The sequence below is a fragment of the Odontesthes bonariensis genome, chromosome 23 (assembly GCF_027942865.1).
Source record: "Odontesthes bonariensis isolate fOdoBon6 chromosome 23, fOdoBon6.hap1, whole genome shotgun sequence".
Lineage (NCBI taxonomy): Eukaryota > Metazoa > Chordata > Actinopteri > Atheriniformes > Atherinopsidae > Odontesthes > Odontesthes bonariensis.
In genome coordinates, this window is record NC_134528.1 from 12122348 (window position 1) to 12135796 (window position 13449).

A 13449-nucleotide genomic window follows, 5' to 3' on the forward strand; every position below is an offset into this window, starting at 1 on the left:
TGAGTGACTGTTCTGTCGACCAGCAGCTCTGGTGTTACTTCAAGTTCCATTCTGGGCTTTGCTCATGCAGTGAGCCATGTCCCTACTCATCCGCATGATGCCTGACAAGAGCTTCCATGTTACGCAAAGGCAGATTATTGGCCTCTAGATGGATGGAATTGGCCCCTTCTGGGGAGATGGGTGCTACTTACCAATTTCTTAATTCCCTGGAATAGCATGTCTCAATATTATACCACTCCTACGTACTGACAATGAAGAGGCAGCTGTGAAAACTGTCCATCACACAAGCAGAAAGCTACGCCACTTATTGTTCAGTGGAAGTGAAGAAACAAGTACAGATTTTCAGTTTGTTCCTTTTTTTTTCTTCTCAAAAGTGCAAACACCCATTTTCAGCGTGTCATGTTTCATGTACAGATAATGAAGAAGACACCTCTTTTCTTTCTTTTTTTTTTTAAAAATACATACATTTGAAAGTTTATTTAGAAGTCATGTCAGTAGTGAACTGGAAACAGCTGATATTATCAAAATCCAAGGTTACAGCAATCGAGGACACGGTCTGAACAATGATAAGGCAATATGAGTTAGTTGTATGTGCACTCCAAAGTATTTTACCAAGAAAATCCATGATTCAATTTCTCATATACCAGTTCTGTTAAGTCCCTGTCAATTCAAACCTACAAGCCCTTTTTTTTGTTTCATATAAATGCCACTTAATCTAATGATACGTTAATACAAAAACGTCATGATCAAATCACATACAAAAAAACCCTGAAATAAAATAAAATCATATATACAAACCTCTGTACATAGTGAAAATATGAATAAAAGAGACAGGAATAACGAAGGTTTAATGAATTGTTTGCTCTCATATACTTGAGAGTGGGTCAATATTGGGAAACTGTTGGTCCAAGCTTATCTGTCAGAGCACAATCTCATGTCATGATAAAATCTTTAAGTGGCGTGGTGTCGGTCGTAGACGGATATCTACAGATTGGCTATTCATCTGCGCAACATGCTCCATGCTGCAGACTGCATTGTCGTCAAACAGAAGGCGAAAAGAATAAAGGAGAGAATTAAAGACGATAAGAGGGGCGGGCTATGGTGAGGTATTCATCTTGTCAAGCTGGGACAGGGAGCGAGGAATGTGTGGGCAAAACCAACCATTTTTCTGGGGGTAACGCTTACTGTTGATGTTGTTTTTGTTGTGTTGTCAGTGTGTTGTTTAGTCCAACTGTCACCGTCTTTGTTCACTGTACAATTCCTGAATCGATGGAGGCCTGTTTCCTGGTGGTCTTGGGAGGAGGTGGAGGGGGGGTCTTGCTGGGCAGAGGAGGTGGAATGTGCTGTGAAGAAACAAATAAGAGACGCTGAGATCGAATTTTTTGCTAGTCAACACAACTGGGCTCTCCAGTAAATCTAAAAACAAACCAAACTAAATCAGTGGTCTTTTAATGCAGGAGGCACTGGCAGAGCAAGTGTAAACAACATTTATAACAGCTGGTTACTGTGATAAAATAGCAGAGATTACACCAAACCTGTGATTGCAATCTATATGACTGTGCAAAAGACTGAACAGGGAACAGTCAATACACAGCAAAAATCCATATTTCAGCTCCTATTTTTGAAAAGTTGGGCCATGCTAAAAATCAGAACCTTACATTTAACTGAAAAAGTTTAAATCAACAAATTTAGAAATGATATGTTCATTCTGAAATTGATACAAACAATGTTTAGAAAAACAAAAAAAAAGGGATGGAGGCACAATAATCCAAGCTGTTCTTTTAATGCTATCATGATGAAATCTGCAAATTCTTTTACACTTTGAAAATGTTGGAATATCTACCCTAAAATATGCCCCATCTTTACCTCTATAAGAGCCCCCTTATCTGGGATGCTCTCTTTAGACTAAATCACGTAACCTGTTGCCAGTTAAGAGATGTTCCCGAGGTGTTTATTCTTTGACATTACACAACTGGTTCAGACTAATTGTTTGCTGGCATCAAATTTCTTTTCAGGATATAATTCTACGTGTTAACATTTGATCACGTTTCTAAATCATCACATCACATTTTTATCTATTTTCACACAACTTTTTGGGAATTTTTTTAAACCAAAATCTCTTTTTGTTAATGCTTTCTTATGAACCAATGATAAAATACAAGCCTAATTGCAAGATACACACATTTTCCTCCATACATCCCATCATTTTATGGACGTACGCCATCTGCACGTCCTTCCGAAACACACGAGTTCCAAACAGAAACAAGTGACAAGCAGTAACGCATACCAATGGCCTCAACTCTGCCTCTATAAAAGACTGCAGATGAAGAATGGCTGTCACTCAGTCGCAGAACATGTGCTATCACTACATTACTGTCAGTCTGTCGCCACACCGGTGTGCCCATACTCTGTTTTACTACCTGTCCTCGGGCCGTGACAGTGGATAAATAAGATTAGTTAACCGAGTGGCGAGGCGAGAGAGCGGCTTGAGTAGAAGTCAGTGAGTGTACAGAGACGAGCTGCTGATTAACAGCTGGAGAGCTTCTGATGGATGTGAGAGGTAAGGTAATCATCCAATCAATCACTTCTGAGCAGCAGGCTGGCTGGCAGGACGGGTATAAATAACAGCAGGGTGGACAGGTAGGTATAGGCTTCTAACTGACTGATGCCTACACTCTTCTGTGACACACTTTACAAAACGGGATAGACAAATGCAGTACAAGCCCAAATGAGAGTGTGAAACCTGCCTGCACATAGACGTGAACAATCATTGGTACAGGATGTTCAGAAGTGGTGGATTGTGGAGGAGGTTGACCCAAATGTCAAGTGCGTGCAGCGGACGCTTGTTTCATTATAAGTGCCATGCATCATTAAAGAGGTGCTCTCAGTCCTAATTAAAACACCTACTCTTTGATGTGTCGGGGGTGGTGGAGGCGTCGAGGGACTCGTCAAGTCTTGATTATCTAGCAGGTTGCCATAATCAGCTGTGCTGCCTTTGACCGGCAGCGGAGGAGGGGTTTCACCCTTGTCGGGGCAGCCCATCCCATTCAGCTCCAGACCTGTGCAAGAGGGCGCTCATCAGCTCACATTCATCATCAAAATACATCAGCGTTTCTGTAACAGCAGGGCTTGGTGCCAGAGGACATATCAGGGTCCCTCCCTGATGAACTCCCTTCGACTGAAACTAACTGCGAGCTTTAAAGGAAAAAGAAATAAAATGTTGGAGAATAAGATTACTGCCCAGACTCAGAGAGGAACAGTTTAACAAGTCAAGGTCATTACTATATTATCGTATGGCTGCTCTAAAGAGGCTATGAAATGCTTGCAAATGGATCTTAAAGACCTTAAAGGTGTGACAGCTACTGCATAATAAATAACAATTTCAGAGGGGTCTTGCCTAGAATCTGTGAAGGACTACAAAAAATCTGCAGCTCCCATCGCCTTTATGGAGCATTATGGTGAGTTTCAATTATGCTTTATGAAATTCCGTTTTGTTTCAATCTTCCTGCTCGCAACATCAACGTCTTTGTTAACCAACTGCTGTTCTTCCTTGTAATTCTCACATGCCAAACAGAGGTGGCTCAGCCCTGCATCACTGTATCTTTACACATATCAAGACAGCACTGTTGGTTTGAGTGGTGAGTTTCACGATGCCAGCTTAATGTATACAAGCACCCCTGAGGTGGACCTTTTCACCTCTGTTACTGCCCCCTTTGCTGGCACAGAGGTGCATCAGCAGCAGATCCACTTCAACCCCCGTTTTGCCCTTTGTACTTTCACACATGATGCCATGAGCAATGAAGGTGCATCAGCCCAGGCTTGACAAGGTATATGTCTACTAGGCTAAATATTTTCAGCGCAGAGGCTTTATAAATTTTCTGTGCAAGACATTTTCAAAACTTAAAAATAGCTCATGGCTGCTCCTCAGGGCGCATGCTGAAAATAGGTTGTAACCTATTGTGTAGTGCGCATGACACATTTGAAAAAAATATGGAAGCATATGTGCAAAACGTCTGTGAGCGGGCCCTTCTTTACTTAAAAGAAATAGAAATCAATGAACGTAAAAATAATTGGAAAGTTACAAAACAACAAAATCAACGATAAAGGAAATTACTTCAAAGTAAGAAAATCTGTTACTTTGTTACTCTGTTACATACTCTGTATCTTTACCTACTTAAAATTAAGTAAATTAATAAAGGCGTCAAAATACCTTTAGATAAACCTTTAAAATTGATGTACCACGGGACTCCTATTTCACTATTTCTGCGGTTTAGCCATTTAATTTCCCCATTAGCGACACCTAGTGTTTAGGATGAGTGGTGCAACAAATTTTGGTCACGATGCCATATTGACGTCACAATTCACTTGCACAATAAACAAAATGCTAAGCATAGCCATTGCTTAACTGGACAATAGACATGGATGGAAACTAGCTGTTAAACATATGGGTTCATTAAGCAGGTAATGGAAAAGATATTTCCCTCAGGAGTTAACAAACACCTCAGAAGAGTCCTGGGGCAGTAAATATGTCTGCTAAATGGGCCTTTCGCTCCTGAATGTGTAAATACTCATTTGTTTGTTTTTAAAAGGACATAAAAAAGGATTAAAACCCATTTCAGTCCCAATGAAAGTACAGTATCATTCAGAGAAGAGGTTGAATAGTAGTGAGATTAAAGTAAGATTTCTCTTACTAGAAACAGTGTGTAGGCTAAAGGAGGCTTTGCTCCTTGGTGTGATGGGTGGGGGTGCTGGCGAAGAGGAGGAGTTGGTGGAAGAAGATGGCCCAGGAGACACGGAGAGACGACGGTCTCCGCCCATCTGGTTGAGAACCTGACTCCTCGGTCTCTGAGGCCTCAGAGGGCTGATCTGTGTGATCACATACAGAGAAGAGAAAAGACCGAGTCCCAAAGGGTGAGCAAAAAAGGTAACAATTGAAATAATTCAAGTCAATAAAGCAAATTTTTCCTGTGTGGCAAATTAGTTGAGACTGATGAGCTATAAAAGAGGAAAATTAGTTCCACATCTCCTCTGGGATTGTTGTGTGCGCATCCACACACACATTAAAATTGCTATTTGTATTCCTGCAGGAGAAACCCATTTGGATAAATGCGCTCGTCGGGTTGCAGCATGTTATTTGTGGTTACGAATAATTGTTTGCATGCAAGACCGTGTTTTCCCCACTTTATTATGGTTGGAATTTGAATATGAAAAGACAAGTCCTCAGGGCTATTCTTCACTGTAGGAGACATTAACAAACAACTTTGTAATTGGCCAAACTCAAACACTCAGCCACAAGGGAGACACTGAAAATAACAGTAGTCAGGGATGCAATTTCGCTTCACAATGTTAAAACAGCCCATCATATTAAAGTGAAATCAACTATCTCTTGATATTTGAGTTTGAGATTAGACCTGAAAAGCAACAACTACATCCTACACGAGACTTCTTGGTGCTCTAGCCTTGACCGTTGAGGAACGAAGGCCCTTTCATGAGCCAGACGGCTCCACCATTACCAGGGGCCTACCTTGGATCTGATTCCTGTACTCCCACAGGGCATGCATAGCACAGTCGGGAAGGGGAGGGGGGAAGAAGAAGACATCAAAAAGAATTTTGGGGGAGCAGATGAGTAGCAGAGGAGAAGGTAAAGGATTAGAAAGGGGAGAAAATAAGAATTCATACATTTGTACATTTGAAGAGAGCAGAAAATAAGTCAGACAGGCTAAAGATGCTTCTTATGCTCCTGAAGGGTCCGTCTACTCTGTGCCACACTGATGTTTGTATGTTTGACTTCTTGTGCGCAAGCAGAAAAATCTGACGTGACTGCTGTATAAGAAGAGCACAGAATTACCTGCTAATGCGGATTTCTTCATGACTATCTTATTTACCAATTTCCTATATTTCCTTTTTTCCAATAAGAATTTTTACAGCAATTGTCATTACTATTTTGGCGGACAGAGACAATGAGAATCATTCGTTAGATCAATGTTAAAAATAAACATGAAGGCAATGAAAGAGAATAAAGGAGGAAAATTAAAGAAAGATTCAAAATAAGTCTACCGTCTCTGATAGTATGACAGCTTCAGCTGGCTGCAGAGGGATCTCCGTAGTCTTCATCTCTTTGTCAAAGATCTCTTGGTGCTTACTGTTCCTCTTCTCCTTCTTCTTCTCTTTGCGCTCTCTTTCAGGCTCGTCCCGGTCCAGTTTGTCCTGAGACTTGGTGTGCAGCTTCTTTGGTAGAAGAGGCTCCAGAGCAAAACTGATAAAAACAAAGATAATATAACAAATCTGAATACAGTCACGATCAACTCATTTTGAAATGTAAAAAGTGTATCGACTTGTAGTAGTAACGATAATAAAAAAAATACAGTCTTCTCAAATGACTAAAGCCAGAGAACACATACTTATAGACTTGTAATAGTATTTTACGTATGCCCTGTAAAAGCATTACCCGTCTGAGCCAGGCCTGGAGGGGGGGGTGTCGGAGGAGATGGAGGTGACTGAGGCTACTGACAGAGGCCTCTGGGAGGAGGGCATGGTAAAGGAGCGCACCATGGAGGTAGGACGGGGTCCCCGCCGTTCATCTGCTGCCGGCTGATGCCAAGGAGAGAAGAATTGAGCAAACAAGAAGAAAACCATCTTAAAAGCTACTTCCTCAAAGCTATCAGCTGATATCTATAGTTGGTTATGGTAGTAGTGGGATAAACTAGCTGTTCAGGGAGCAGGCTCAATAGTCCACAACGTCATACCTATAAAACACTGTTCAAATTTACTTTGTGTCAAAATGTTCTGGCCCCTATTAAAACAACTTAAAAAAAAACCCAGCTGGCAGTGCAGACAAAAAGGTATTTTTTTTTTTTTATTCTCAGCAGAGCTCCAAACACAGACACAAACCACTGGAAAAAAAGGTCAAAGTGAAAAGAAACAAATGAACCCTCTTGTGGGACCGCTAATTTCTGCCGGAAGAAATCTGGCAGCTGTTGCTTTAAAAATGAACCCATCTGCATTTGGAGAGAAAATCATGGAGACCATCACACATCTGAGAGATAGCTTGACTATCACACCCTGCAAAGTAACAGCTTCTCTTGTCATTTGAAAGGTCGCTACTCTCTTGGTTTATAAGAGAGGGTGCGCACCTTTACCTCAGGCAAGATTGTGGGAAGTGCTTGCCCAAGCAACAATTAAACCTGTAAAGGAGGACAGAGATGGGAGGCAGTCCCCAGCAGCAACCCACTGCAGACAAACTGAGTTTAGCTAAAAGAAAAACATGAGCATTTCAGATGCTCAAAGTACACACTTTTCCTTCGGGAACATGGTTTATATTTATGTAGATATATGCAGAATCATTATTAGCATTTTTTCAATTCAGCCTTTAATGCTTCCCATAAGATTTTGAATTATTTTCTTTGGCTAATGTTATCCCATGTATATTATTTCCAACCAAACTATGACAAAATGACCAAACAAAGAAATGCAAAGCCCAAAATCCAATGATTTGCAAATAATTTAAACCCATTATGTAAGACATAACTATTTCCATTTCAAATTTGATGCCAACATGTCTAAAAAAAACCTCTTCTTTGGACAAACTTTGAATGCTTACACACAGAGGAGGCTCCAGTTTTGAAAGTGAGATGGTTTTTTCAGTATTACTTGACAAGGATTTGAGTTGCTCAACATTTCTGGACTGCAGGCAGGTCAGATTCGCACTTAGTGAGAAACCATGTTGTTTGAATAAGTGCAGAATGTGGTTTAAGTGTGTTCTGTTGCTGACATAAGCCAGGCCTTCCCTGATGTAGTCTGGATTGTAACATTTAGCATGTTACAACAAAACTTATATGCGTTGTTGGGCATTTTTTGTCCCTGAAATAAAAAATATGCAAGTTATCCATGCCACATGCAATATAGCCTCCCCAAACCATCATGGATGCATGCTTTTAAGTGTGTGCTGATAATTAGCTGGAAGGTTTCCTCTGTTACTCAATACAATGATGCAGAGCCGATGCTTTTCAAATTAATGAAACAAAATTTTCCACTTTGCCTCTGTCCACTCTAAACGAGCGAAGGGCCAAAAGAGGCCAAAATTTTATCTGTGAATCTTGTTCGTTGTAATTTGAGTTTGTGGATTAGGCGATCAGCTGTTCACCGACACTGTTTGTCAGGGCTCACGCAGTGGTTTATAATGCAGAGTTGATCCAGACAGAACTACTCAACAGTGGTTTTCAGCCTTATAAAGTGATAAAAAAGGTTTATTTCTATCATGCATTTTACTGCACATGATGAAATCCCACATTTTATTGTGGGAAACACTACTTTTAATTTGTTTAACCATATTTTAAGAGATTAACCTTCCCTATCTTTATTTTCAAAAGACAGTTTTTTTCAAAATATAGCATGAATAAAAAAAGAGAAAAAAAAAAAACCCTTACCAGAGTCTTTACCCCATACTGTTTCTCCACCTTCTCCCGCAGCTGTTTGAAGCAGGCCTCCAAGCGGTCATGAAAAGGCCTCAGGGCCTCTGTGACCTTCTCACCATGGATGCGAACACCTTCAGCGAGATGAGGGATCTGGAAACAAACAGCGCAATGAGAAACCTTCGTCCAACAAACAAACGTAAGGCTAAGAGGTTAGCCTTACGTCTATTCTTCATTCATTGCATAATCACATCATAGTCTGCCACAGACATTTAATTTGAAGTATGAGACCTTTGGTCTATTCGGTGTGCATGCTCTGAACAAGCAGTGAATGGATATCAGTTTGAGTGTACGTACAAAGAGGTTCAAGTAGAATATTTTAGAAAGAGCTGTTGCCATGACACCTCTTCCCCCTTCCTACCAGCAAGATCACCTCAACCAAACACGAATAAGAAGCATGGCAATGAGAAAGTTCGGACTGAGTGCATCTATAGGCATGAGCTAGAAGTGATGGATGTTTTCTTCTTCACCTCTGACGCAAATAATGACGCAATGCACCCTTTGAAGTTCTCCGTTGTCTCTCACACTGTAAGAAGTTGGTTTTCCTAACACAAAACAGCAGGCTCGCAGGTAAAAGGAGAGCGAGGGGGAGAATGAGAACTGCTGAAAACAGGCAATTAGGAAACCCCAGTACCACCAGCCAGTGTCGGCAAGCTTTGCTGACTAAATCTGGAGAGAGAAGAGGTGGGGGGGGGGAAGCGAGCAGCAAAGGAGTGAATATTTTTCTCGATACTGGAGGAAATCACAGGTCAAGTTTTTTTTTCTAAGGGGTATTTCTGCAGCAAATGCCACCTTTGGCTGAGCTAAGGCAGAGAAGAATTACACACACACACAATAAGTTGCTAGAAAACAGCAAAGATGTTAAAGTCAGCCGAGGCTATAGAAGTGCTTTTCCTTCCCATAGCAACTGTAAAAATACTTCCATGTTGTCTCAGTCCTGCGAGCGAGAAGAACAGTTCGAGGTGGAAGGAAAGCATTATGAATTCACGAAGAATAAAACATAATAAAGCATGTTTTTAAAGTGGACACGGCATGATCATTTCATGTGACAAGTGAATAATACATAACCAAGAAAACACTTTTAAGGGACATGCTATGTTTTCAAGCGTGACAACACAAGAGATCCAGCCATATGTTTTCAAACCAAATCAAAGTGAGCAGCACGGTGAACCGCCACAATGAAGATTACAGCAGGATGTCTCTGTTAGGTAGATATGTTCAGGATGTCTCTGTTAGGTAGATATGTTCAGGATGTCTCTGTTAGGTAGGTATGTTCAGGATGTCTCTGTTAGGTAGATATGTTCAGGATGTCTCTGTTAGGTAGATATGTTCAGGATGTCTCTGTTAGGTAGATATGTTCAGGATGTCTCTGTTAGGTAGATATGTTCAGGATGTCTCTGTTAGGTAGATATGTTCAGGATGTCTCTGTTAGGTAGATATGTTCAGGATGTCTCTGTTAGGTAGGTATGTTCAGGATGTCTCTGTTAGGTAGATATGTTCAGGATGTCTCTGTTAGGTAGATATGTTCAGGATGTCTCTGTTTGGTAGATATGTTCAGGATGTCTCTGTTAGGTAGATATGTTCAGGATGTCTCTGTTAGGTAGGTATGTTCAGGATGTCTCTGTTAGGTAGATATGTTCAGGATGTCTCTGTTTGGTAGATATGTTCAGGATGTCTCTGTTAGGTAGATATGTTCAGGATGTCTCTGTTAGGTAGATATGTTCAGGATGTCTCTGTTTGGTAGATATGTTCAGGATGTCTCTGTTAGGTAGATATGTTCAGGATGTCTCTGTTAGGTAGATATGTTCAGGATGTCTCTGTTAGGTAGATATGTTCAGGATGTCTCTGTTAGGTAGATATGTTCAGGATGTCTCTGTTAGGTAGATATGTTCAGGATGTCTCTGTTAGGTAGGTATGTTCAGGATGTCTCTGTTAGGTAGATATGTTCAGGATGTCTCTGTTAGGTAGATATGTTCAGGATGTCTCTGTTAGGTAGATATGTTCAGGATGTCCCTGTTAGGTAGATATGTTCAGGATGTCCCTGTTAGGTAGATATGTTCAGGATGTCCCTGTTAGGTAGATATGTTCAGGATGTCTCTGTTAGGTAGATATGTTCAGGATGTCTCTGTTAGGTAGATATGTTCAGGATGTCTCTGTTAGGTAGATATGTTCAGGATGTCTCTGTTAGGCAGATATGTTCAGGATGTCTCTGTTAGGTAGATATGTTCAGGATGTCTCTGTTAGGTAGATATGTTCAGGATGTCTCTGTTAGGCAGATATGTTCAGGATGTCTCTGTTTGGTAGATATGTTCAGGATGTCTCTGTTAGGCAGATATGTTCAGGATGTCTCTGTTAGGTAGATATGTTCAGGATGTCTCTGTTAGGTAGATATGTTCAGGATGTCTCTGTTAGGTAGATATGTTCAGGATGTCTCTGTTAGGTAGATATGTTCAGGATGTCTCTGTTAGGTAGATATGTTCAGGATGTCTCTGTTTGGTAGATATGTTCAGGATGTCTCTGTTAGGTAGATATGTTCAGGATGTCTCTGTTAGGTAGATATGTTCAGGATGTCTCTGTTAGGTAGATATGTTCAGGATGTCTCTGTTTGGTAGATATGTTCAGGATGTCTCTGTTTGGTAGATATGTTCAGGATGTCTCTGTTAGGTAGATATGTTCAGGATGTCTCTGTTAGGTAGATATGTTCAGGATGTCTCTGTTTGGTAGATATGTTCAGGATGTCTCTGTTTGGTAGATATGTTCAGGATGTCTCTGTTAGGTAGATATGTTCAGGATGTCTCTGTTAGGTAGATATGTTCAGGATGTCTCTGTTAGGCAGATATGTTCAGGATGTCTCTGTTTGGTAGATATGTTCAGGATGTCTCTGTTAGGTAGATGTGTTCAGGATGTCTCTGTTAGGTAGATATGTTCAGGATGTCTCTGTTAGGTAGATATGTTCAGGATGTCTCTGTTAGGTAGATATGTTCAGGATGTCTCTGTTAGGTAGATATGTTCAGGATGTCCCTGTTAGGTAGATATGTTCAGGATGTCCCTGTTAGGTAGATATGTTCAGGATGTCTCTGTTAGGTAGATATGTTCAGGATGTCTCTGTTAGGTAGATATGTTCAGGATGTCTCTGTTAGGTAGATATGTTCAGGATGTCTCTGTTAGGTAGATATGTTCAGGATGTCTCTGTTAGGTAGATATGTTCAGGATGTCTCTGTTAGGTAGATATGTTCAGGATGTCTCTGTTAGGTAGATATGTTCAGGATGTCTCTGTTAGGTAGATATGTTCAGGATGTCTCTGTTAGGTAGATATGTTCAGGATGTCTCTGTTAGGTAGATATGTTCAGGATGTCTCTGTTTGGTAGATATGTTCAGGATGTCTCTGTTAGGTAGATATGTTCAGGATGTCTCTGTTAGGTAGATATGTTCAGGATGTCTCTGTTAGGTAGATATGTTCAGGATGTCTCTGTTAGGTAGATATGTTCAGGATGTCTCTGTTTGGTAGATATGTTCAGGATGTCTCTGTTTGGTAGATATGTTCAGGATGTCTCTGTTAGGTAGATATGTTCAGGATGTCTCTGTTAGGTAGATATGTTCAGGATGTCTCTGTTTGGTAGATATGTTCAGGATGTCTCTGTTTGGTAGATATGTTCAGGATGTCTCTGTTAGGTAGATATGTTCAGGATGTCTCTGTTAGGTAGATATGTTCAGGATGTCTCTGTTAGGCAGATATGTTCAGGATGTCTCTGTTTGGTAGATATGTTCAGGATGTCTCTGTTAGGTAGATGTGTTCAGGATGTCTCTGTTAGGTAGATATGTTCAGGATGTCTCTGTTAGGTAGATATGTTCAGGATGTCTCTGTTAGGTAGATATGTTCAACACCTACAAATGTGCATTTGCTTGTGAGTAACTCTGTTTCTTAGCGGTTGCAGTAGCGACAAATGGATATGTTCAGTTGTCTTGTGTGTATATTTATTAACCCAAAGTACCATTAGCCCCATTAGCTGCCTTTTTACCAACAGTAAACGTGACGTTTGTATTATAACCTGTTCGTATATCTAATACCAACACAACAGACATTTGAAACAGCTTCACTCACTGCTAGTGGTTCAGATTTGTGCCCTTTTAGTGATGGAGCAGTCTTGACTTTCGAAAGCCAGCGTCATACCTTGTTCATAAAACTGTTGCGAGTGAAGAATAACAAACAAATCCAAAGCTTTTCGATCTGTGTTGCTGACAGGAAAAACAACCTGGATCCCCTGTTCCAAGACTTCTGAGTCTTTGGGGAAGCTGGAAAGGGTCAACTTAACCTTACGACCAAAACCACATTTTCTTGAAAGCACATCTGAAGCAAAAACAAAGTACCATGCTCTGAAAAGTACTAGTGAATCATTTGTTGCTTGTGGCGAGATAACCAGCTTTTAAAATGCTTCTGGTGGATGACATGCATGCTGTATTTCCCATGGGAATACACTGATTTTTGTATTTTACGTGCTGTGACGTGCAAGTAAAAAACAGAAGACGTCTCCTGAGTGACATTTTGAGAGACGATTGGATGAAATGAGTTCCCTCCGCTTGAAAATACTAAAATATGCCTTTTTTTTTTTTTTTTTTAAAGCATTGGTTGATGTTTATGGTGACAAGACATAATTTCAATACTATGGATAAGCCAGAAAACATGGAAAAGCACGTTATGGGACCTTTAAGTGTTCAAGTGTTAACTGTAGAGAACATATTGTACAGTAGCACTCATGGTTAACAAATCCACTAAAGCCCTCAGCAAATGGAACAAAGAATCAGCTCGGGGTACAGGGGAGTGTGTGAAGTATCTGGCAGGTGGGCCAGAAAAGGAAAGATTGTCTATGTGTGTGTTAACCTCAGATTCCCTGGAGCTAGCTCGCCTTTCTTCCCTTTCTCTGAGGGCAGACTGGCCCTTCACAGCTGACTATAGCAGGAACTGACTTCACTCAACTGG

At 40.7% G+C, this 13449-nt stretch overlaps 1 protein-coding gene across 2 annotated transcripts in view; it reads right to left on the reverse strand.

Annotated features, from left to right (window-relative positions):
• Window positions 1–438: 438 nt before the first annotated feature.
• dock1 (dedicator of cytokinesis 1) overlaps window positions 439–13449 on the reverse strand; it is a 189502-nt gene continuing 176491 nt past the window's right edge. For both annotated transcript variants that reach the window (XM_075457886.1, XM_075457885.1), the window contains exons 47-52: window positions 8427–8564; window positions 6449–6591; window positions 6058–6256; window positions 4692–4866; window positions 2908–3059; window positions 439–1343 (exon numbers count right to left, since the gene is read on the reverse strand). In XM_075457886.1, the coding sequence (XP_075314001.1) occupies window positions 1248–1343; window positions 2908–3059; window positions 4692–4866; window positions 6058–6256; window positions 6449–6591; window positions 8427–8564 (903 nt within the window). In that variant the 3' untranslated portion in view covers window positions 439–1247. The remainder of the gene's footprint in view (window positions 1344–2907; window positions 3060–4691; window positions 4867–6057; window positions 6257–6448; window positions 6592–8426; window positions 8565–13449) is intronic.